At 32.8% G+C, this 23,265-nt stretch overlaps 1 protein-coding gene across 3 annotated transcripts; it reads right to left on the bottom strand.

Moving 5' to 3' along the window:
* Positions 1-1,049: 1,049 nt before the first annotated feature.
* Positions 1,050-7,165, bottom strand: LOC127248070 (endonuclease III homolog 1, chloroplastic-like). Of its 3 annotated transcripts, XR_007837969.1 has the most exons (11): positions 7,008-7,165; positions 6,800-6,909; positions 5,837-5,903; positions 5,176-5,300; positions 4,925-4,991; positions 3,901-3,992; positions 3,659-3,796; positions 3,378-3,482; positions 3,170-3,253; positions 2,045-2,145; positions 1,220-1,357 (listed from the first exon to the last, which is right to left on the bottom strand). XR_007837969.1 is itself a non-coding variant. In XM_051270229.1 (10 exons), the coding sequence occupies exons 1-10, from the start codon at positions 7,144-7,146 to the stop codon at positions 1,226-1,228; spliced, it is 1,059 nt and encodes a 352-aa protein (XP_051126186.1). In that variant the 5' UTR covers positions 7,147-7,165; the 3' UTR covers positions 1,050-1,225. The 3 variants fall into 3 exon arrangements, 2 of the variants coding, with proteins under 2 accessions (XP_051126186.1, XP_051126187.1); XM_051270229.1 differs by lacking the exon at positions 2,045-2,145 and having other exon boundaries at positions 1,050-1,357; XM_051270230.1 differs by lacking the exon at positions 2,045-2,145 and having other exon boundaries at positions 1,050-1,357; positions 5,837-5,900.
* Between the last annotated feature and the right edge of the window lie 16,100 nt (positions 7,166-23,265).

Raw genomic sequence — 23,265 nt, 5'->3', positions numbered from 1 at the left:
TGCAATTAATTTACATATAAATACAAAAAATTTAAAATATCAAAACTAATCTACTATAAAATTTCAAATAATCTATTTGTATTGAGACGGACGAAATATTATGTTATTGAATATTAAAAAAAAAAAAGTGGCATTTTAATATATAAGGATGAATTTGGTAAATCAGACTCCAAAATCAGCTCAATCCAGTCCTAGAACCCGTCCGCTCAAATTTGTTGGGTTCATGCGAACCACTACATTGTAAAAAATATATATAAGTAGATCTGTCTTTTTTTAATTTTTTATGTTATAAAATAAATTATAATTTAAAAAATTCAAAAATTAAATATTTTAAATTAAAAAATCTCAATAACAAAAGGTGGTAATATATTTCTAATTGCAGTGACATAAGTACAGTAATATTGAGCTGTAAAAGAATAATGAGTTGAAAATTTTGAAAAATAAAAAAATAATAAAAACAGTAAAACTTTGAAAATTTAAATTTAAACATTATAAGTATACAAATATACTCTCTCAGTCCCATGACTATGTATCCGCGAGTTTTAAAAATCTTAGTATTATATTGAAATAAAGTAAAAACAAAGATAAAAAGACTTAAATTAATTATATTAATATTGTATGATATAAAAGTTATAGCATTTGTATAATATATTTAAATTAAAAAAGTATTTAAAAATGGATAGATTGTTAAGGGGCGAAGAGAGTATAAGATCAATTTTTATTAAGTATTAATTTAACAGAATTGGAATAAAGCCGATTTAGGAAGAATTTTTGATAAAACTCATAATCCATTCCAGATCCGGTCGAGTTTAAAATTTCAAAGCTCCCTAACCCACCCAACTATAAAACTTTAAACCCGAAACTTATCCCGGATCCGACCATGTTTAAAATCTAAAAACCCCTAACCCACCCGACTATACCTAAGTTCAAAGATCAATTCACACATCTACATACATGTGTGTAAATGTAACTTTTAACTTTTCTTAAAATAAAATGATCATAATGATTTTAAAATGGAAGGATTAATCAACATTGAACACACAAGCAAGTAAGCAACAATAATCATCACCATCCCTCAAATATTTTCAGCAGCATTTACCATATATGTATATGTGTATATATATTCCAAAATACCTACATCTAATTGATCAAACTAGGTAGGGAGGGATCATGAATATATCACACAAATCATCATATCCAAAACTACACAATTACGATAATTGTGCTACTTACGCTTCCTTTTAGGTTTTGGTGACGTCCTCTGTGTCTCCTTAAATGCCGAAGGACAAAGGTTCTTTATTGTACATACATCGCAATGAGGTCTTAGTGGAGTGCAAATAGTTTGCCCGAACCCAACCTAATAGTAGTTCCCAAAACACATAACACAATAAAAACTCTCGAACAAATTATTATAATTATTTATTTTTTTGAACTTTTTTCTTAAGTTTTCAAGAAAATACTTTATTTTTCTCATAAAAGATCATATATCAAACACCACTATACAAACATAAAACACAAATGCCTAAATCATCATATTAGACAGTATATCATGCAAAATATTTATCCAACAATATTTACCATAAAACCTTCAAACCGAAAATACAATATAATTAAAAAATTTAAAAAGTACACTTCAGAGAGAGAGAGGAAAACATAACTTCTTTTTGCAATTATTTATTGGAGATTATTTGATTTTCATTTAATACTGAAAAAGGACTTTTAAGAACTCACCAACATTTTCACTCACATTGAATAACCAATAATATAATAAAGTTCTTTTCTTCCTTCACCACCATCAAGAAACTACTGTTTACATGATAATATTTTCAAATAATTTAAATTTTACAAATTATTATTATTACATTATATATATATTTTTTAAAATAACTTCTACTCCAAAACTAAGAACAACCCAAGAATTTTTTTCTTGAAGTTTTGGCTATATGCTTTAGTTAGATTGATTTTTTCAAAAAAACAAAATATCGTATTTCTTTTAAAAACAAATGACGCTTAAAAACAAACAAACAAACAGAGGCTTTCTTACCATTTATATTACTCCTTCGACATCCAAAGTGTGCTAATTTTTATTTTTTTTATCATCCAAAAGTATCTTCATGTCTATCTTTAGTAAATATTATGCTCCATCTGTATTGTAAAAGCGTGCATATTTTACTAAATTAATTTGTCTAAAAAAATGTGCTCCTACCATATTGAAAAAAAAAAAAAAAAAAAAAAAAAAAGCTCAATTCATCTTTAAATCTTTAATTACTATTTCTCCACTAATTAACCCACATTTCACTCAACCTATTTTAATAATCCAAAAAATAACATAAAAATACTCCCCGTCAGCCAAATTTATTCCCACTTTACTTTTTAATCCATCCATTAAATTATTCCATTACTAATTTTGGCAGAGTTAACTAATCAACATTTAATTATTATCCTTCATTCAACACTTATTTACAACAAATTACCACTAACTTTATTACATTTTTTCTTTTCATTTACTTTACTTTTTAACTAAATTTCCAAAATTATCCTCAATTACCTATCACTTTTTCAATAAAATATTCATTTTTCTGAGTCTAAATGAGCTAATCTCTACACCAAAATTTGAGCATATACTCAAAACTTAGGGAGTATTTTACTTTTTATATTTTCTTACCGTAAAAGACAAATAATACCTGTTATTATCAATTCACATAAAAAAACATGTGCCAAAGTACTTGCATATTATTTATTTATTTATTTATTTTTATGACAGGAAGTTCCTCTTGCACAGAAATGCCATAACCACGCAAGAGGATGCTCTTCAACGACAAAGAACCCATCCCTATCAAACATGTTCCTAATGTACAACTCCCATTTTTTTGTCCCCTACTGATCTTTTTCACCTAATTTAATTCAAATTAACAAACACCAATTTCCAATGTGTATCCTATGCAAGCTGTTAGTTGTGTCTAGCCGAGTATTCAATATTCGAACATTGCTCGAGCTGGGTGTGTTCGACTAGCTTGGCTCGCATAACAGCACTAATTCTAAGATTCATTTGGCTCAGATTCTATATATTGATTTCAATTTATCAAATTTGCGCACTATGAGAAACCATCTAAAAGCGTTCATGCAAATATGTAGAAATAAATAAAGGATGTCGTAAGCATAAACATACCAAGAGAGGATTGATGGGAACCCATTCATCCTTTGGAAGCCACAGCTGCAAGGATTCTCGAGTCTGCTCAGGAGTCGATGTTTTCTAGAAGAATACAACTATTGATCAATGTGTTTGTCATATTTTCACCATTGCATTTTGTCCAAGTGATTGAATATTTTCTTTTTGTAAAATTTTTCCATATAACATAACAATAGGATGACTGTACCTGTTTAGTGCCGGGACGAGAAACCCATCCAAGACGATTGCAAATACGGTGAACGTGAGTGTCGACGCAAATTCCCTGAACATTATCCCATCCGACGTTCATAACCTAGAGAAGGAACAATGCCACAATTTTATAATGAAATGCAAGTCAAGCAATTCATGATTGCAAATTTAATCATGTAGGTTTGGCCAGATTGCAAATTATCACAAAATGAGCCATTTTAGGGGCGCTACTTTATAGAGGACCAATATGTAATTTTCCGTTTATATTTTAAATCTCACCAAATGAGCCATTTTAGGGCCGATTCCTGGAAGCTGGAGCAACTCCTCCAATGTTGTTGGAATGTCTCCATCATACTTTGAGAGACAAATCTTTGCGATTTTTTTCATGTTGGTTGCCTTTCTGGAATAAAATCCCACCTGCTCAGTCAAAATCGAACAAGCAGTGAGATGAAGCACTCAAACCGAGTTAAGCCTCATGGAGCAATAACATTATAATAGTTGAAAACTAAGGGTGTGTGTACTGGATAAATTAAGCCCTTGATTGTATCTTCGTCTGCATCATTAATGGCTTCAGCTGTAAGCAGATTGCTTTGAAGTAGGCGTGTAATAGCTCCTGCAAGACACGGTTTGAAAAATATTAAAATAAAATTAAAAAGAAATATATCACGAATATATCAATTATTAAGACAAAATTGTACGAAGGATGCTACAAATTCTGAATATGGATGACATGAAGTCAACTTGAGCTTGAGTTCAAGATAATAGTAGATTAAAAGTGAAAGATTTGGATCTTGGATGCATTTGTAAGTAGGGGCTCAGCTTCTGAGGCCCTCAGCAATCCATAAGTCTTGGACTTCAAATAATGTATTATATATAGCATAAAAATATGAAAAAGATAAATATATGAGTATGCAGCATTCCACTTAATACAGCAGCACTTACCCAAGCTCAACTGGCTTGGCAATCAAGTACTTCGAACTTGAGGTCCCGTACGGCATGACCTAGTGGTGTGGGAGTAAACTTGTGACCTTGAGGTCATAGGTTTAAACCCCAACACCTCCGGATCTTGCCAGCCACATATGGTTGCCTAGTGTGACCGTCGTATAAAAAAAAAAAAAAGGTAATTCAAACTTTACCGGTTCAAGAAACTATACTAGTTAATCAGCTATAATTGTAATGATTATGAATCTATATCATAGCTGAAAAAAAGACAAAAAAAGCCTTTAAAACAATGCCACCAATAACCGACCACCTCAGATAGGGCTCCTGGAATCTTTCTTTTTGTTTTTTCACTAACGTGGCAACAAGTTGAAGACAATTTTGAGCTTCTAGAATATAAAGAGATGATGCTGTTTTTGTTTCTCACGATTAAAAAGAACCAAAGGCGACAGTCAACAAACATAAACTTATTTTCAGGTCTCGACAATGACAATAAACAACAAAAGAGTGGTCCGGTAAATCATAAATCAGGGAATCATTAAATTAAACTTTTTTCTTTTAAAAGCAAAGATCAACATAATTAGAGCAAAATAAATGAGGACTTGCCGTGAGTAACATTATCTTTAGTCTGGCTTGACAAAAGTGATGATATCAAAACTGCAAACCTTCTTTCCTGTAAAAATAAAATCCAAAATAGTAAACTATAAACGAAATTCAAGGCATAGAAAAACAATAAAAAAATTTCATGTTAGGAAATCTGGAAAAAAATATTCAACACAAAATATGACATATATAACTAATGGAGCCCAAGATTTATGTCTCAACTTTGCATGGAAATATTACTAAAAATGAACCACCTTAGGAGGAAGGGAAGAACCGGCTTTTTCGCACCCCATTGAATCAACGGGAGCATCCTCAGAAGACCTCATATTGCGTATCCCTTCAAGTACCTTTTCCCAGTTTAGAGGTAGTTGTACTTGTGCTGTCAACAGAACTTAAATTAAATTTCAAGATAAATTATAGATCAGTTAGTATTAATCCCAATTTATTTTAAAACAATGGCATCCCTTTGTTTCCAACTAAATACACGAGCTTCTATTAGCATCGAATCCTTAATGCTCATTAAATTCACAAGTGGACATCTGCAAGAAAAAAAGTTGTGCTCATCTAAAGACATATTTTGTATCAGACAAAAATTAGTAACTTCAGTTTGGGACACAAGAAGCTAGAATTATCTGTGTCGTGGCATTCTGAGGGCAATAAAAGTATATTACGATCAGGTATGAAGGGACCCCAAAACAGAAAATTTCAGAATTTAGCCTTTATTGGCTCTTATTATAGATAAACACACAGCATATCATGCTACAAATCCCTAAAGTCATCCCAAAAATGCAGACCGACAGCTTCTTTTAAAAACTCAAGAGAAATGACCCAAAAGAACAGAAAGGCCAATTATATATGTATTCCAAGAATATTGTTGGATTCAGAGGATATAAGACTTTCAAGTTTGTAACATACTTGTGTGCATACAATTGTTGACCTTTCCATATGCAAAATCTTCAATTTCAGGGAGGTTGTAAGGCTGCTGCGTCAAGCAATGCAATGATACAACTTCACAGTAAGATTAAGCTGCTATATATAAGTCGCATGCTATATTTACATCATCAGGATCAATAGCATTACAGAAAATCAATAATATGACAGTTAAAATCAGAGCAAATAACAACAAATGCTAGAATCAAAGATCAAGGTGCAATGCCATTAGATGGGGGTATTCAGCATCATCCGCTGCCATTCTGGAACCAATTTACTTCATATTAAGTAGGAATGCATCATGCAAAACAGCCTGACCCACCCAATATAGTCAGAAAAGTCCAACCAAAACGACTCAAATAATGTCAAGAACTTTAAACTACTGCAGCCTATCCAATCATGGTAAACTTATTTACCACTTGAAATTTAACATGGAAGTCATATACTAAGCATTTGTTCTATAAGGATCTCATATAATCCAGTGAACCCCCCGAGTTATAATTCAGGCACGGCAGTAAGTTACTAAATACCCAAACAAGAGGAATAGCAATTTCAAAACATTTCTCTGGACAAACAACCGTCGTAATTAAGTCGATAGCACTCCAATTCACCATAGCCCAGTTAAGAAATATATCTAATGTTTACCAATATTTAGAAAGGAGGAACTTGTTTATCATATCCAAATATGAAAGAAAGTATATGCATCAGCCATTCAAAGTTTAAACATCATGGTCGCAATTAATAATCTCCCTTTCCTCATGAGCAAAAACCCTAATTTCCCATCATCATGAACGCATAAATCAATCACAACAATGGCGACAAAACTTTAATCAGAGAGCACCGCCGCTAAACTCGACAAAAATGAAATTTTAAACAATAAATATGCTAAACCAAGAGAGCTCATAAATTTCTTCACACATCGAAAAATAAATAGAATCCGCATATCACCTTCTGATCAACAACGTCAACCTTAACCTCTTTAACGGCTCCTTGGGACCTTTTCTTCCGAACAAAGACGCGAAGCTTCCCCGCGCAATCATCACTGACACTTTCGGTACCTAAAATAATCACCAAAACGAAAGCTTCGTCTGAGCAATTTTCTGTAAAATGACCAAAAAGAACTTAAAAATTGGTCGACTTTCCAAAGATTTCTGACCTGGACTTCTCGATTCAACAGATGCGTTTAGCTCCCTCTTGGGCGACGATAATCTGGTAATCGGCATTTTGATGATTTTGGGGGAGATGAACGATACGTGAGAGGATGCAGTGAAGTTCCTGAGCAGCTGAAAGGACATCTTTCTTGGAGAGGGAAAAAGTCTTTTTCGGTCATTTAATAATGTTCGGTTTATTATTATTATTATTATTATTATTATTTTGTTTCTTTTAACCTCAAATTCTATCTTTTTAACTATGAGAAAAAATACACTTTTTACTTTCATAGACCAAAATTTTTTAAATCAAAATTTTTCAAATTCTATCAAAAGAAACGTACCTTTAACTTTTAACTTAAAAGGCAAAATTAAGGGAGGAATAAAAAAAACAATTATTCCTACTTATTCATTCTCCTTCCATTCTACACACATTATTCAATCTCTATCCGCGCTTTCACCATGACGCTAACGTTCACTTTATTGCTTCATTTCACATCCGGCCGCACTTCATTTTAGTTTTACTACCTCACTCTGTTTGTGGGCTTATTAAAGGACTGGTCAACGATTCTAGAGCTCCAATCATCAAGTTTTTCCTCTTTTAGTAAAAATTTTTAAATATTTTTAATCGTAAGTAAGAATACATTTTTGTACAATAGTCCTTGTTTTTAGTTTATTTTTACTAAGATTGATCATGTCCTAAAAATTTTATTTCAGCACATTGTTAATGTTTATAAATCATGTAATGACATGGTTAATCAATCATATTATACCATCATGCCATGTCATTACATATTTGATATAAACATTCAGCATCACGTTGAAATAAAATTTTCAGAATCTGATCCATACTCTATTTTTAGTATTAAGAGTGAATAAATTTTCATCGGGCACTTCAATTGATTGTCCTTTATTTGAAATAGTTGTCATTTTGTCTTTTTTTTTTTTTTAATTAAGTTATTTGTTATATACGTATGAGCTACTTATATTATATATGGATGCTACGTGGACGTTTTGTTTATGAACACGATTTCTATTGTTGGCCAAATTGTCTCTGCTGTTTGTATGATGGTTTGGTGTATATATATGTCTTTCGCCGTGAATAATATGAGTAGAAAAAAACTCATTTAACATCTCTGCAAGTTCCCTCACATCTATCAACTTACTATTTATTGCACGTACACATACATCACTTCATAATCTATCTATATATATATATAATATTCATATACACAACACATCCACATATACATACATACATATATTATACTTACTAACTTACATATATTTGTATATCATATTATATTTATTATATAACACGTTATCAACACGAAGACTCTTACCTATTTTATTTTTGGTAAGTTTTATTTTTATACTATCTATATTATCTATTTTCTAAACTATAGAAAATCTTGCAAAATTTTCTTTTAAACCTCTGTCTCTCACCGGCAATAATTTTCTGACTTGGTCCCTGGATGTAGAAATGCATCTGGTTTCAATGGGCCTTGTTCATACAATTGCCAGTGAAAATGCGGCTACAAGCCAAGATCGGGCTAAGGCTATTATTTTCATTCGTCATCATTTGGACATTCCTCTACAGTCTGAATATTTGACGGTGAAAGATCCACTAGACTTGTGGAATGAATTAAGGGAGAAATTTGGACACTTGAAATATATCACTCTCTTGAAAGCCCGACATGATTGGCTTAACCTGCGGTTGTAGGATTTTAAAACTGTTATAGAGTATAACTCTGCTATCCATCAGATTACATCTCAGTTAAAACTCTGCGGAGAAAATGTTAGTGAGAATGATAAATTGGAGAAGACTCTCTCTACCTTTTATGCTTCTAATATTGTGCTGCAACAGCAATATCGTGAGAAAAATTTTCAAAAATACTCATAGCTCATAGCATGTCATTTATTAGCTGAGCAAAATAATGAGTTACTGATGAAAAATCATCAGTCCCGGCTCACTGGTTCCAGTCTGTTCTCTGAAGCGAATGTGACATTTTCTGAACGAGGCCGAGGACGTGGTAGAGGCCGTGGACGTGCTCGCGGTCGTGAGAGTCAACACGGTCGATATACCCCTTACAATCGCCGCAATTTTGACGTTAACAGGATGTAGAGTAAACCCCAATATGGGGATATAACCGAAAAGGCTAAACAGGGAAAAAGGAAAATCGGCATTTGTAATCGGTGTGGCATTGAAGGCCATTGGGCCAATACCTGCAGAACAGCCAAACACCTAGCCGATCTTTATCAAGCCTCACTATAGAAAAAAAGGGAAGGAAGTCGAGACTAATCATGATGATAATGATGACGACCCCGATGATGATCTTTTGGATTACGACACAACGCATCTTAATATAGCGGATTTTGTCGTAGATCCAGCAAACCCCAGTGATAGACATATTATGTCATTTTACATTATGTTTTGTAATATTTAGATTATCGCATATTACCTTTTTGTAATGCATTTTGTAATATTTATATTTGCCTTTATTAATACTACGTTTATTTATATGTGAAGGTTAAATGGATGCCAATCAAAATAATGCAAATATGTGTTTCATTGACAGTGCAATGACACATACTATATTGAAACACGAAAAATATTTCTCCCATTTGAAAAGGGAAAAAAATGAATGTCAATACAATAAGTGGCAGTGCAAAATTAATTGAAGGCTCTGGAGAAGCCATTATATTTCTCCCCGCGGGAACGAAAATTGTGATACAATATGCACTGTTGGCCACTAAAGCTTGAAGAAATTTATTGAGCTTTCAGGACATTCAGAAAAATGGTTATCACATTGAAACTGAGTGATATCGATGGTGAATTTTTATTGATCACCAATATCATTGATAAAAGGAAATGCATCATTAAGAGATTACCCTCACTCTCTACTGGCTTATAGTACGCTAGATTAGGTGTTGTTGAAACACACCTCACGGTAGATCAAAAGATTACCGATTTTCAAATATGGCATGATCACCTTGGGCATCCTAGCAGTATAATGATGAGGCGAATAATTGAGAATTCGCATGGCCATTCATTAAAAGGTCAAAAAGTGTTAAACTCAAATGAGTTAACCTGTGTTGCCTGCACTCAGGGAAAATTGATAACTAGGGCATCGCCAACAAAAGTAGGTATTGAATCACCTATATTTTTGGAAAGAATACACGGGAATATATGTGGACCAATAGACCCACCGTGTAGGTCATTTAAATATTTTATGGTGTTTATTGATGCATCTACCAGATGGTCACATGTCTGTTTATCATCTACTCGCAATATGGCATTTGCGAGATTGCTTGCCCAAATTATTAAATTACGGGCATCATTCCCCTATAATCCAATTAAGACTATACGTCTGGATAATGCTGGTGAATATACATCGAATGCATTTGATGATTATTGTATGTCGATTGGAATTAATGTAGAGCACTCAATTGCTCATGTTCATACACAAAATGGCCTGGCAGAATCACTTATTAAAAGATTGCAATTGATATATAGATCATTACTAATGAGGTCTATGTTGCCCGTTTCAACTTAGGGGCATGCAATCTTACATGCAGGAACACTTATAAGAATTAGGCCGACAAGCTATCATAGCTATTCCCCAATGCAGTTAGTATTTGGTCACGAACCAAATATATCTTCTCTACGTATTTTTGGTTGTGCTGTTTATGTTCCTATTCCACCCTCCAAACGTACAAAAATGGGACCTCAATGTAGATTGGGCATTTATGTCGGATATGAATCACTGTCAATTATAAAATATTTTGAACCTATGACGGGTGATTTATTCACTGCAAGATTTCCAGATTGTCATTTTGACGAATCATATTTTCCGACATTAGGGGGAGACAGAAATGAACCGAAAAGGGATATTAATTGGAAAATTCCATTGAATTTTTGTAATCCTCGTACAAAGCAATGTAACTAGAAGTTCAACGCATTATACATTTGCAAAATATTGCAAATAATTTACCGGATGCATTCAATGACTCGAGCAAAGTCACTCAATCATATATCCAAGCTCCTAATGCTACGGCTAAAATAATTGTCCCTGATGGACAAATTACAAGTGCTAATGAATCAGCGACACACTTAAAGTGTGGTAGGCCACTCGGTTCCAAAGACACACATCCTCAAAAGAAAAGAGGAATTAATGATGATAATCATGAAAATATTAGGAATGACATTGATAAACCTCAATCTAATGAGGAAGTCAACCCTGAAATAATTGCTCCAGAAGAGCACGATCTTGAAGAACATGATGAGATTATTGAAAACTCAATTAACTATGTTACTTCAAGAAAATATTGGAACCGTAAAGAGATAGTTATTGATAATGCCTTTGCATACAGTTTAGCACTTGATATAATGGAAGATAATGAGGATCTAGAGCCAACACCGGTTCATGAATATCGGCAAAGAAATGACTGGCCAAAATGAGAAAATACGATTCAATAAGAGCTTGACTCATTAAACAAAAGGGAGGTCTTCAGACCAATTGTTCAAACGCCAGACGATATAAAACCAGTTGGATACAAATGGGTATTTGTATGAAAAAGAAATGAGCATAATGAAATTGTGAGATATAAGGCCTGTCTTGTAGCTCAGGGATTCTCACAAAGGCCTTGAGTAGATTTTGATTAAACATACTCTTCAGTTGTCGATGGAATAACATTAGATACCTTGTGAGCCTAGCGGTGCGAGAAAAGCTCGATATGCGTCTTTTAGACATAGTTATTGCATATATTTATGGCTCCTTGGATACTGATATTTATATGAAAGTTCCTGAGGGATTCAATATGCCTGAAGCATACAAATTAAACCCAAGGGAATCGTATTCCATCAAATTGAAAAAGTCATTGTATGGACTTAAACAATCAGGGCGAATGTGGTATAACCGTTTTAGTGAATGTTTAATAAAATAATGTTATACTAATGATTCAATATGCCCATGCGTCTTTATATAGAAAAATGAATCAAATTTTGTTATTATTGCTATATACGTTGATGATCTCAATTTAATTGGAACTCCTGAAGAGATCCAAATTGCAGTTGAATATCTAAAGAAAGAATTTGAGATCAAAGATTTTGGAAAGACAAAATATTTTCTGGGATTACAAGTGGATCATATTAATAATGGAGTATTTATTCATCAGTCCACATATACCCAAAATGTATTAAAACAATTTTATATGGATAAATCTCACTCTCTGAGTACACCAATGGTGTTCAGATCCCTTCATCCCAGAAAAGATCTATTTAGGCCAAGAGAAGAAAATGAAGAATTACTTGGCCCCGAGGTACCATATCTCATTGCTATTGACGCATTAATGTACCTTGCAAATTGTACCAGGCCAGATTTATCATTTTCAGTAAATTTACTGGCCAGGTTTAGCGCATCCCCCACAAAGCGCCATTGGAATGGTATCAAGCACATTTTTTTGTTATCTTCAAGGGACTCATGACCTTGGTTTATTTTATTCAAGTGAATCTCGAAATGAATTAATTGGTTATGTTGATGCTGGTTATCTGTCTGATCCACATAAAGCAAAATCTCAAACTGGCTATTTATTTACTTGTGGTGGAACCGCAATCTCTTTGAGATCTACTAAACAGATGATAACATCTACTTTTTCAAACCATGTTGAGGTTTTAGCAATTCACGAAGCCAGTCATGAATGCGTTTGCTTGAGGTCTACAACTCACCATATTCAGAAAAATTGTGGCTTGATTTCTGATGATATATTATCTCATACAGTATTATTTGAATACAATGCAGCTTGTATAGCTCAGTTAAAGGGAGAATATATTAAAGGCGATCGGACAAAGCACATATCTCTGAAGTTCTTTTTCACTTACGATCTTTAGAAAAATGGTGAAATTAATGTGAAACAAATTCGATCGTCCGAAAATTCTGCAGATTTATTTACGAAGGCGCTACCGACTGCAACATTCAAAAAACTGGTGCAAGGAATTGGAATGCGTCGGATGAAAGGCATTAAATAAAGTCCAAAACAGGGGGAGCGCATTAATAGAAGAATGATGTACTCTTTTTCCTTCACTATGATTTTCTCCCACATGGTTTTTTCATAGTAAGGATTTAACGAGACACATTTTTTGCAATTAAAGCATCCAAGGGGGAATGTTATATACGTATGAGCTACGTATATTATATATGGATGCTACGTGGACGTTTTGTTTATGAACACGATTTCTATTGTTGGCCAAATTGTCTCCGCTGTTTGTATGACGGTTTGGTGTATATATATGTCTTTCGCAGTGAATAATATGAGTATAAAAAAACTCATTCAACATCTCTGTAAGTTCCCTCACATCCATCAACTTCGCATTTATTGTCCGTACACATACATCACTTCATAATCTATCTATATATATAATATTCATATACACAGCACATCCACATATACATACATACATACATACACACATATATTATACTTACCAACTTACATATATTTATATATCATATTATATTTATTATATAACATTATTTTATTTTTTCCTTTATTGTGTATATTTTGTCATATCTCACTTATGAATTTACTAATTTTGTTGCACATTCGATTTTGTTGGTTGTAATTTTTTGTGGGTTGACCTGTGCAAGTTTTTTTGCACTTGGTGGTTATAATCCCCAACATAATGAATAATTTAGTCACTATATATGTGGATTGTGGGCAGGGGCGGAGCCATAGTTTCGTAGTTGGGGGCATCACTTAATAAAAATAAAATAAACTATTAGAAATATTTTTTACATTCGGTGCGATAATTGTAATCTTTGGGTCGCCATATTCTAAAATTTCTGTAAAATCTTTTTAATTTCACAGTTACAAAAATATTTTTTTTTTTCAATATAACATACTAGACAGTTCGTAAGAAAACTATCTGCATTGTCTTACGCAAATCAATTTTTATAATCTTCATAGTAGAAAATAATCTTTTGATTGTTGCAGTTGTTACGGGCAAGACAATTCTAATACTATAAGTTGATATATCAAATAAAAAGGAGTATCGGCTCTAAAAGCAACCATCTTATTCGCAAAGCCTTCAACATCATAAAGATTAGAGAAATCAGGTTCTCGTCGCACATAATGAATATATGATCGAAGTTGTGATCTCAATCTATCAGATTCTCCTCAGTAAAATCTTTTGAGTACCGAACAGAGTAACATAGTCATACTTAAGTGCCTGGGTGGTCGGATCTGCTACGAAGCTGGTTGTAAAGCCTGCGGGAGGCCAAATCTCTGGCTAGCTGGAATCAACCTTCCGGGCCTTGCTTTTTTAAGTTTCTTCCTCCAGAAGCATAAGAAAACTCGTTCTGAATGACGGGTTTCAGAACGTCGGTAATGTACCAAGATAGATCCAAGGTGGATCCATGAATGGATGACCGAATTTCCTCACGAATCTGCTCCTGAAGGATGTTGGCTGGAAGATTAATGATCTGGTTCGATCTTCCAGCAGCCGCAGAAGGCTCGTCGCGTGGGGCAGCTTGCTGCACAAGGCGCGATACGAATCGCCGATGATTTTTTTTTGTTTTTTGACATCTCCATAGTTGTTGGCGGTATCGGTTTTTTGTGAAGTTGCATGTAAAAGTCGCGAGACGTTGATGTCCCACCAGGCGTGCCAATCTGTTGTCGTAAAAAATCGCACCACCGGCGGCTTAACCGGAAAATCTTGTCGGAATTGATTTGTTCGTAGGGTTCCCCAGCCTCCTCAAGAAAGGATCCGAGCTATCTCATGATAACCGAAAAATTGATGAAAAAAAGAAGGTAAAATAGACAAGAAGGAAGCTGAAAATTAAATTGAAATTAATTGAAGAAAATTGTAAAGATTTGGAAAAATTACAAGAATGGGAAAATTATAGAGAAAATAATGAAGAAGAAGAAGATTACATGGTGAATGGCGTCCTTTTTTTGCTCTTTTGAATCTTCTTTAAATAGTTAATTATTTTTTGAATTTGTTTGAATAAGATCTTATCCTACTTTTTTCTCCAACAGCTTCAACAACTTTCTAATCACTTCTTTGACCTTCTTGCCTCTGTTGGACTGCTTCAAAGTCGAGCTGGACCTCCTTGAACGATGGGCTAGACGGGTCAAAAGATCCGCTGCTATTTTGGGCCGTATTTTGGGCCGCAAATGTCTTTGGACTGCACCTACGCTGACCCGGCCCCAATTAATTGTTTGGGTGTATACACATCTCTTGAGAAATAATATCAACAACCTATAATTTCAAAAAAACATAAAATAATAATATGAAATAATGATTGCATATTGTTATAAAATAAATCGAGTTTAATTACCTGTAGAAATATGTCTACATGGAAATGGTGGATATAAGGGTTCCCTTTCCCATCCAATGTTCTTCTTGCTCGGCCCAACATATCATCTTCCATTTTGGCACAAAAATCTCATTTTCAAAACAAAACCCGGTTACTTCTTTCAACAAAACCTCCCAACCATTATTCCTAAATTCTCTCAGTACATCTTTCAGTGATTGTATCAATCGCACAACAAGAGATATATTTTGATTCCTTTGTTGTAAAGTTTTTGACAAATAAACGCATAATTATATGACTAATGAATATAAATCCAAAACTCTCAATCTTATCAATCAAACTAACCGTAACAGACCGACTCTTTGGATCATCACCATCCTCAAATACTGTTTAAATTACTTCTTTCATTACATCCATGTAACAACCCCAGTTGGCTCATACTAGAAATACTACTGCCACACTGCATCATGAGGCCGCCACCTTTTATTTTGGGCCCCACAATACATTGTTAAGGCTAAAATTAACTATAAAAGCACATTATTATTTTTTTTAAAAAATCTAATTTATGAATATTTACAAAAATAAGCTCCTAAACAGAAGGTTTTTCTGGTTAAAAATGTAGATATAATACATGAGAGGCAAGTTCACTCACTCCTCCCGTCTTTCATATCCCGAAACGTCTCCTGTCCCGGAAGTTCCATGCATACCTGAACCAAATATTTTTCTTAAAAATAGTCTAGAATTAAATTCATTTTAAGAACTAACATTAAAAAATGTGTCGTGTCATACTTAAAACTGAAATTTGATTCCGCCGTTTACAGATGAAGTGTCATGCCATGCCAATAGTGAAATAATGCAACAATGTTGTCGAACTCGACAAACCATGCACTTATACATATATATATATACATCTGTCAAAGTGAGCAGCTGGAATAACCTCGGCTTTATAATAACAAGCTCAGTAGACTATTATCAATGAATAGCCGGAAAACCCTCGGCTCAAGAAAAGTCCTGATAAACCCATAATAATATAATGGTCACACGGTCACTTCCATATACCCACCATACGACTTCCATAATCAATACATGGATAGTCGAATGTTGTCGCCATTAACCACAAGACGCCTAATAGTCTGTGATAGCGAAGATAGGACCCTCCTATCTAGCCCTACCATTTGTAATGTAGAAGAATCCATGCAAACTGGAATCACCCAAGGGAAACCCGAAAACTCTACTCCTCCTCGCGTGCCCTAACGCGATCATATTTGGAGTTTGACATATGATCATAAACTACCGCTAGACCTCACATCAGTCCAATGAATGGAATAACACCTAACACGAATGATTAGAACAAATACGTCTTAACTACAATGCGACTAAGTCATCCTGTTGACCGACTACTATCGTCCACTATGCCAAAGTGTTACGATATATCGGAGTTGAATACCCTAACCCCAGATGATGTCCTCGCATAGCACTACCACACATAGTGACTAAACGATAGATCCATAAAATATATCTGATAAATCGTGTAATATGTGTGCAATATGTCAAATAAGTGAATTTACCTAAAAATGCTGGTGAGACGGCTTACCTATCTTCCTTTTCAGAAATTCACCAACATGATAAAATATGTATATCAAATATCATAAAATACGAAGTCTCACACATGCATACGCACACACATATACAAATACATACATGTACTGACAAAATGATCCACATAACAACACATTAACATATTAATCGTAATCACATGCAACATGCATACTTAATTTCTTAAAATTAGATTTAATCCCCTATTGCTTACCACTTATCTACACTCCTTGACTTTTGCAATCTCACTCAAATCTCCTCCAACGTACACATACCCCATTACTTACTCAAATAAGATGAGTTATATGCTTATTGAGAGGAGCTACCTGTTTATTTAAAAAAAAATTTCTATAATTAGCATATTGGACTTCAAAATTTTATATTTAGTAGATACGATATTCTTGCTATAAAACCTTTATACCTTAAAATATTTATACCGCTCGATTATTAAATGAAAATCCTTAAACATATGAACAAACAGGCAGGTGCAATACTCTGCCGTTTTTAATTCAATTTAGATCGATACAAATTTCTCAAAATACGGTCATAGGAATACGATAAGGTTATTAGTTAAAGAAATTTGCCGATTAAATAGACAAATAGTCAATTATAAATTTATGAAGAATTTCTAATTTAATATCCCAATATCCAAATTCATATTTAAAATTATAATTAAACTCTACTGATAACAAGAAATACAATACCGAAGTCGGAATTGAAATCGGACCGCTCAATCTTTTTCTTATTTTTCTCTTTCTTTCTTCCTCTTCTTTTCTTCCTCCCTGGACGTTGTTGCTTCAACTCGAAGGTAAGAGTGAGTTTATTTCATTAATTACATTTATATATGTAATTATATATTATTATTATTATTAACATTATCATTATCTATATTATTATATTATATATATTATATTTATTCTTATCTATATCTATATTTACCGTTTTAACAGTCTCTTCAATTATAATCGATATATAAAATAGGAATAAAATTTATTCCAGTATATTGATTTTTTGATTCCATTAATATTATTAAAATATTTATTTAATATAATATTATTTTATACACTTCAAAATCGAGGCATTACAATCTCACAACTGAAAAATTCGAAGAATTTCCACGAAGTGAGAACCCGAACGTATATTACCAGCTCGAGCTAAGGTCATTTCTTGATTATTTCATTTTTCCCGCCAAGACATTACCCTATTTTTGACAAGTGCATTGTGTTATTGTTGTCTCCAATTATCTCTCATCTTACATCGAAATATACTCAAAGAAATTTAACACATACCCATTTTTCCTCACGCTAGCAACAACAACTAGTTGAAGTTGATGAGAAAAACAATGGATATAGTGTGCATGTCTATTTTCCTTTAAAATGAGTGTTTTGAGTCCATTGAACTCGCTCCGCATATTAGATGCATTATCATAGTCTTGACCCCTTAGTCTTGAAAATGACAATCTATTTTTTGCAAAAAAAACTCATAAATAGCATTTTTCAATGACTGTGAACAAGTATCACTATCATATCATACAAAAAAACCGTTCAATCACTTCCCTCTGTCATTCAAAAATCTTAAAATTATTGATATTTGTTCATTTATAGAACTATCCCCCGCCTCATCAATTAAAAGAGAAAAATATCTATCTCCAAATGTAATTCAAAATTACATTTCTTACCTCTGTAGCACATGCATTGATAATCTGTTTCTAAATATTTGGAGAAGTCAGTTGATTATTGCCAAGAGAATTTGAATTCAATACGTTGTTTACTTCTTCATTTCGTTCATGTTTTGAAAAGTTAGGCCTTGTCCCAAAAGATATCTAATTATATCAACAACAACAACAGTCAATCGTGTGCGATAAGCAATCTTTAGTTCACCACTTTTTTGCGCAAACCCATAATTGAGATTATGCTTTTGATCTTTGTAACCAAAACATTTAATTCTAACGTAATTATGTGAACTATTTCCACTACATTTGTGCTCTTTGCATTTTTTAATAGTCATTTTTAAAATTTATAAATCCTAACTTTGGTGAATGCATCATCGTCATGTTTATGACATTCAAAAAATAAATAACACCAAAGACAAAATGCAACATTTTTTGACATGCTATATTCTAACCAAATAAAAATTTTGAACCATGCCTCTTGAAACTTTCTTTTAACTCCATTATATTGATTTAATGAAAAATTATGTCATAATGGTTGACAGGAATCATAACCAAATATCGTCACCTTAATTCATCTTTAACTTCAAGGGATAACTCTCAATTGCATTTTGAATATTAGGATCACCAATAACATCATTGTCCTCATCTAATTCTGCCAAGGCCTTTTTGTAATATCATTAGCATTAATACTAGTATTTGGCTCGTTAGAACCAGAAGACACATCATTTGGTTTGGTATTAAAACTTTTAGGCAAAAAAGTATCTTTTCACCTAAAAAAAAAAAAATAAATAACAATTTCACATAAAAAAAGGTGCAAAATAAAAATATATGTTTGTGCAAAAAAAAAAAAAAAACCTAAATATTTAAAAATATACCTATAGCACCAACCGATAACAACAGCCGCATCAACACAACAACCGTTGTTTTGTGATTGTAGGATGGAGATTGAATGCCGTGGTCTACAAAATTAAAAGATATAGTTAGAAATTTAGAATGTTTAGGTTAATTTTTTTTTTAAAAAATAATTATTTACTTGATATTTATCTTCTATTTTCTTTGGTGGCTTGGGCGGGCGGCGAGGACCGACGGTATGTGTAGATAGGGAACATGATTTTGTTCTATATGAACGAAAAAAATAGAAAGATTGAGTGGAACAGTGAAAGAATTAAAAAAGTGAACAATTGAAACAAAAAGAAGAAGACAAAAAATGAAGTACAACGAGGGAAGGGTTAGTTTTATAATTTAGATTTAAAATATGTTATATTTATTTAAATAAATTATTTATAATTAATTTTTTAATATATTATATATTTTAAAAACAATACTAATGTATAATTAAATCAAACACTCAATAGTAATAATTATGGTCAAAATTTACTTAATTAATAATAATTTAAAAAATTATTCCAATTGCATTAAATGCGAGAGGCCTACATTTGCTCACCTCAAATTATCTTCTTCTATGGCGTCGCCCATAATAGATAGCCTTGCCGTCTAGCGAGGCTGGTGTTCAAGCGTCACTTTGACGATGCCATCCTGCCAGATTAAATTTGTTTTAAAATCAATCCAACCCTAAACCCAATCATAAAACTTGAAATCCAATCCTAAAATTTAACTTTACCTCCGTGGTTAGTCTCGCTTAAGTCTCTCTTGCTTCCTCCATCTCCACTGTCTTCGTTTATGTCTTATTCCGTCGTTGTTGTCACATCAAGTAAGAAGTTTTGTGTTTTATGTAGTGTACTGAGTCGTCCATAACTACATTTTTTCTGTTACTAATAATATAGGGACAATATTAGAGATGAATTATGTTAGCTACGTGGATTTTAAAAACGAACATTTTGTTACAAATATGTTATTTTTTGTAATGGTAGTTTGTTTTTTTTTTTAGTGAGGATATGTATAATATACTAGTATAACTGCACTGCACAATTCTTTTTTGTTTTTAGTGGATATATATATAATATATTACTATATTAGTATTATCTAATATATTAGGTATGTTGTACAGTTATATAATATTAGTTATGACAATCATTTTTTATTTTTGTATTTTATATTTTCTAATTTATTTTATTGATTTTCTTTTTAAGAATATTTGATATTTGTATTAATTTTATTCATATTTTAATAATTGACTTATACTTATGCATTTTATTTTATATATATTTTTTTACAAATACTAATTTAATGGCCAATAACGAAAATGTCCAAGATTTATCAAATGATCTGACAAGAAAAGTGAATCATCTGATCCAGGATGAAAGTATAAATTTTGGCCGAATTTTGAATAATAAAGATTTAACTGAATGTGCTATTTGTCATAGACAAATGCATTACGAGGTCAATAGGTTAAAGCATAATTGCGAGCTACGACGATGTTGTTAAGTGCCCTAACACAACAAAAGGAAATACGTCAATTTATGAGAAAAAATCTGATGAATAAAGCATCGCGAAGTACTATCGAAATTGATTATTTTGAGGATACCGAAGACAATGAGAAGTTAGAAGAAAATCGATTTATGGGGGCTACGAATTCATCTTCCAAGCCTTCTATGCATCCAAGTTCATGAACAAGTAACAAAAGAAAGTTGGCTCAAACAACTTTGAAGTTTTCAGAACCTCCAAGAGTTGGAAAAAAAAGTAAGTCATTTGTTGTGTAATAATTCGAACGAATCTTGAAGAGATTGTTGAAGAAAGACATGTGTGGGGTTATGTTCATAAAATCATTGAAGCTTCTAAAAAGGAAAAGAGGAAACAAAAGAAGCGAAAAGGTGTATTGCCGATTTTTTCTACGAAAATAACATTCCTTTCAATGCTTTCAGATCAAGAAGTTATGAGATTATGGTTAAGGCCTTCGGGCAATATGGTTCTGGTTTGAAACCTACTAGTTATCATGAGTTGTGGGAACCATTTCTTGAGGATGCCGTAAATGTAACAAACAAATTGAAAGAAAACCACATGGAAGCTTGAAAGCAATATGGGTGTTCCCTTATGTCAGATGGGTGGACAGATAAAAGAAAATGACACTTGATAAATTTTCTTGTCAATAGTCCAAAGGAAAATTTTTTCTTGGAGTCTATTGATGCATTAACTGAGTCATATGATGCAATAATGTTGGCTGACCTGCTTGAGAAAAAAGTTAAGAAATTAGCAATAAGCATATTGTGCAAATTGTGACGGATAATGGAGCAAATTATAAAATGACGGGAAGACTATTAAAATAGTGCATTCCTGGTCTTTTTTGGACACCTTGTGCAGCTCTTGTATCAATCTCATGCTAGAAAATATTAGAAAAATGAATGAATTTAAACCCTACATTCAAAAGGCTAAGGATATCACAACTTTTATCTATCGACTTGGGAGACTTCTTAGTGCAATGAGTGAAAGGACTGGTGGCAGAGATCTGGTGAGGCCAACAACTACCCTATTTGGTACCGTATTTCTCACTTTGCAGAGTTTGAACAAACATAGGAATGAATTGAGGCAGTTATTTGTGACTGAGGATTAGAGCGATAATAAGCTATCGAAAATGTCAAAAGGAAAAAAAAAATGATGAAAACCACTCTTTCATCAAACTTTTGGGATCATGTAGAAGATTATTTACGGGCAACACTTCCCCTTTTGCTTGTTTTGAGGATAGTTGATGGTGATGAAAAGCAGCCATGCCCGAGCTTTCTTCAGCTATGAATCACGCGAAGAAGAAAATAATTGAATATTTTATAAGCAACAACAAAATAAGGTTGTTGGCCAAGTTGATAGAAATAATTGAAAATCGATAGGGCGATCAAGTGGAGGTAAAGTTATATAGGACTGCATTGTTTCTAAATCCTTCAAAATATTTTGAATTGAAGATGAGTGGTCCCGTATTTGCCCGTAAGCAATGTCAATTGTCTAATGATGTTCTAGAAAAGATGGTTAAAGATGAATCCTTGATGGTTAAGATTAGTGGTCAAGCAGATGATTACGATAAAATGCAAAAAAACTTTGGCCGTCAATTGACAATCAAACACCAAATACAAAAGAGTCCTTGTAAGTTTTCTTGAAATATATATATATTTTTCTATGAAACTTAATTTCAAATAGTGAATATCTTTATATATATATATATATGTTGATTGGTGGGATGCATATAGTGGTGACAACGAAGAGCTTCAATAACTTACCGTACGGACTATTAGTCTATGCTGCTATTCTGCCGGTTGTGAACGCAATTAGAGCACATTTAAATTTGTATGTAAATTTTTTCGAAATTTACTTTTATTAATATTTTAGTAATAATCTTCAAATTTTGATATAATTTTTTTTTTTAGATTCATAATAAGAAAAGAAATAGACTAGAGCACCAAAGACTAAATGATTTTGTGTATGTTCAATATAATTGGAAGATTGCACATCCCTTTCAAAAGTGGCGGGACGAAGGAAACAATTTTAATTCCTTAATTCTTGAAGAATTTCAATGGGACAATGAATGAGTTGATGATTCTAGAGATTTGATTCATGAAGATGGAGATCTTGAGTGACATCATGTTGATGAAGCCGTAGGTGCTTCAAGTAATCTCAATAATTTCAACCTTTGTAGTAAAGATGTTGATTAATCCTAAGTCCGCCCATCGTGTATGACTATCACCGTGACCCTTCTAACATATATCTTTTTTGGATGAGGATGAAGACGATGATATGAAC

This window comes from Andrographis paniculata, unplaced genomic scaffold (genome assembly GCF_009805555.1).
Source record: "Andrographis paniculata isolate CXL003 unplaced genomic scaffold, ASM980555v1 Contig32END, whole genome shotgun sequence".
Lineage (NCBI taxonomy): Eukaryota > Viridiplantae > Streptophyta > Magnoliopsida > Lamiales > Acanthaceae > Andrographis > Andrographis paniculata.
Note: the sequence above shows the minus strand (reverse complement) of the source record. Positions and strands in the feature narration are given on the sequence as shown.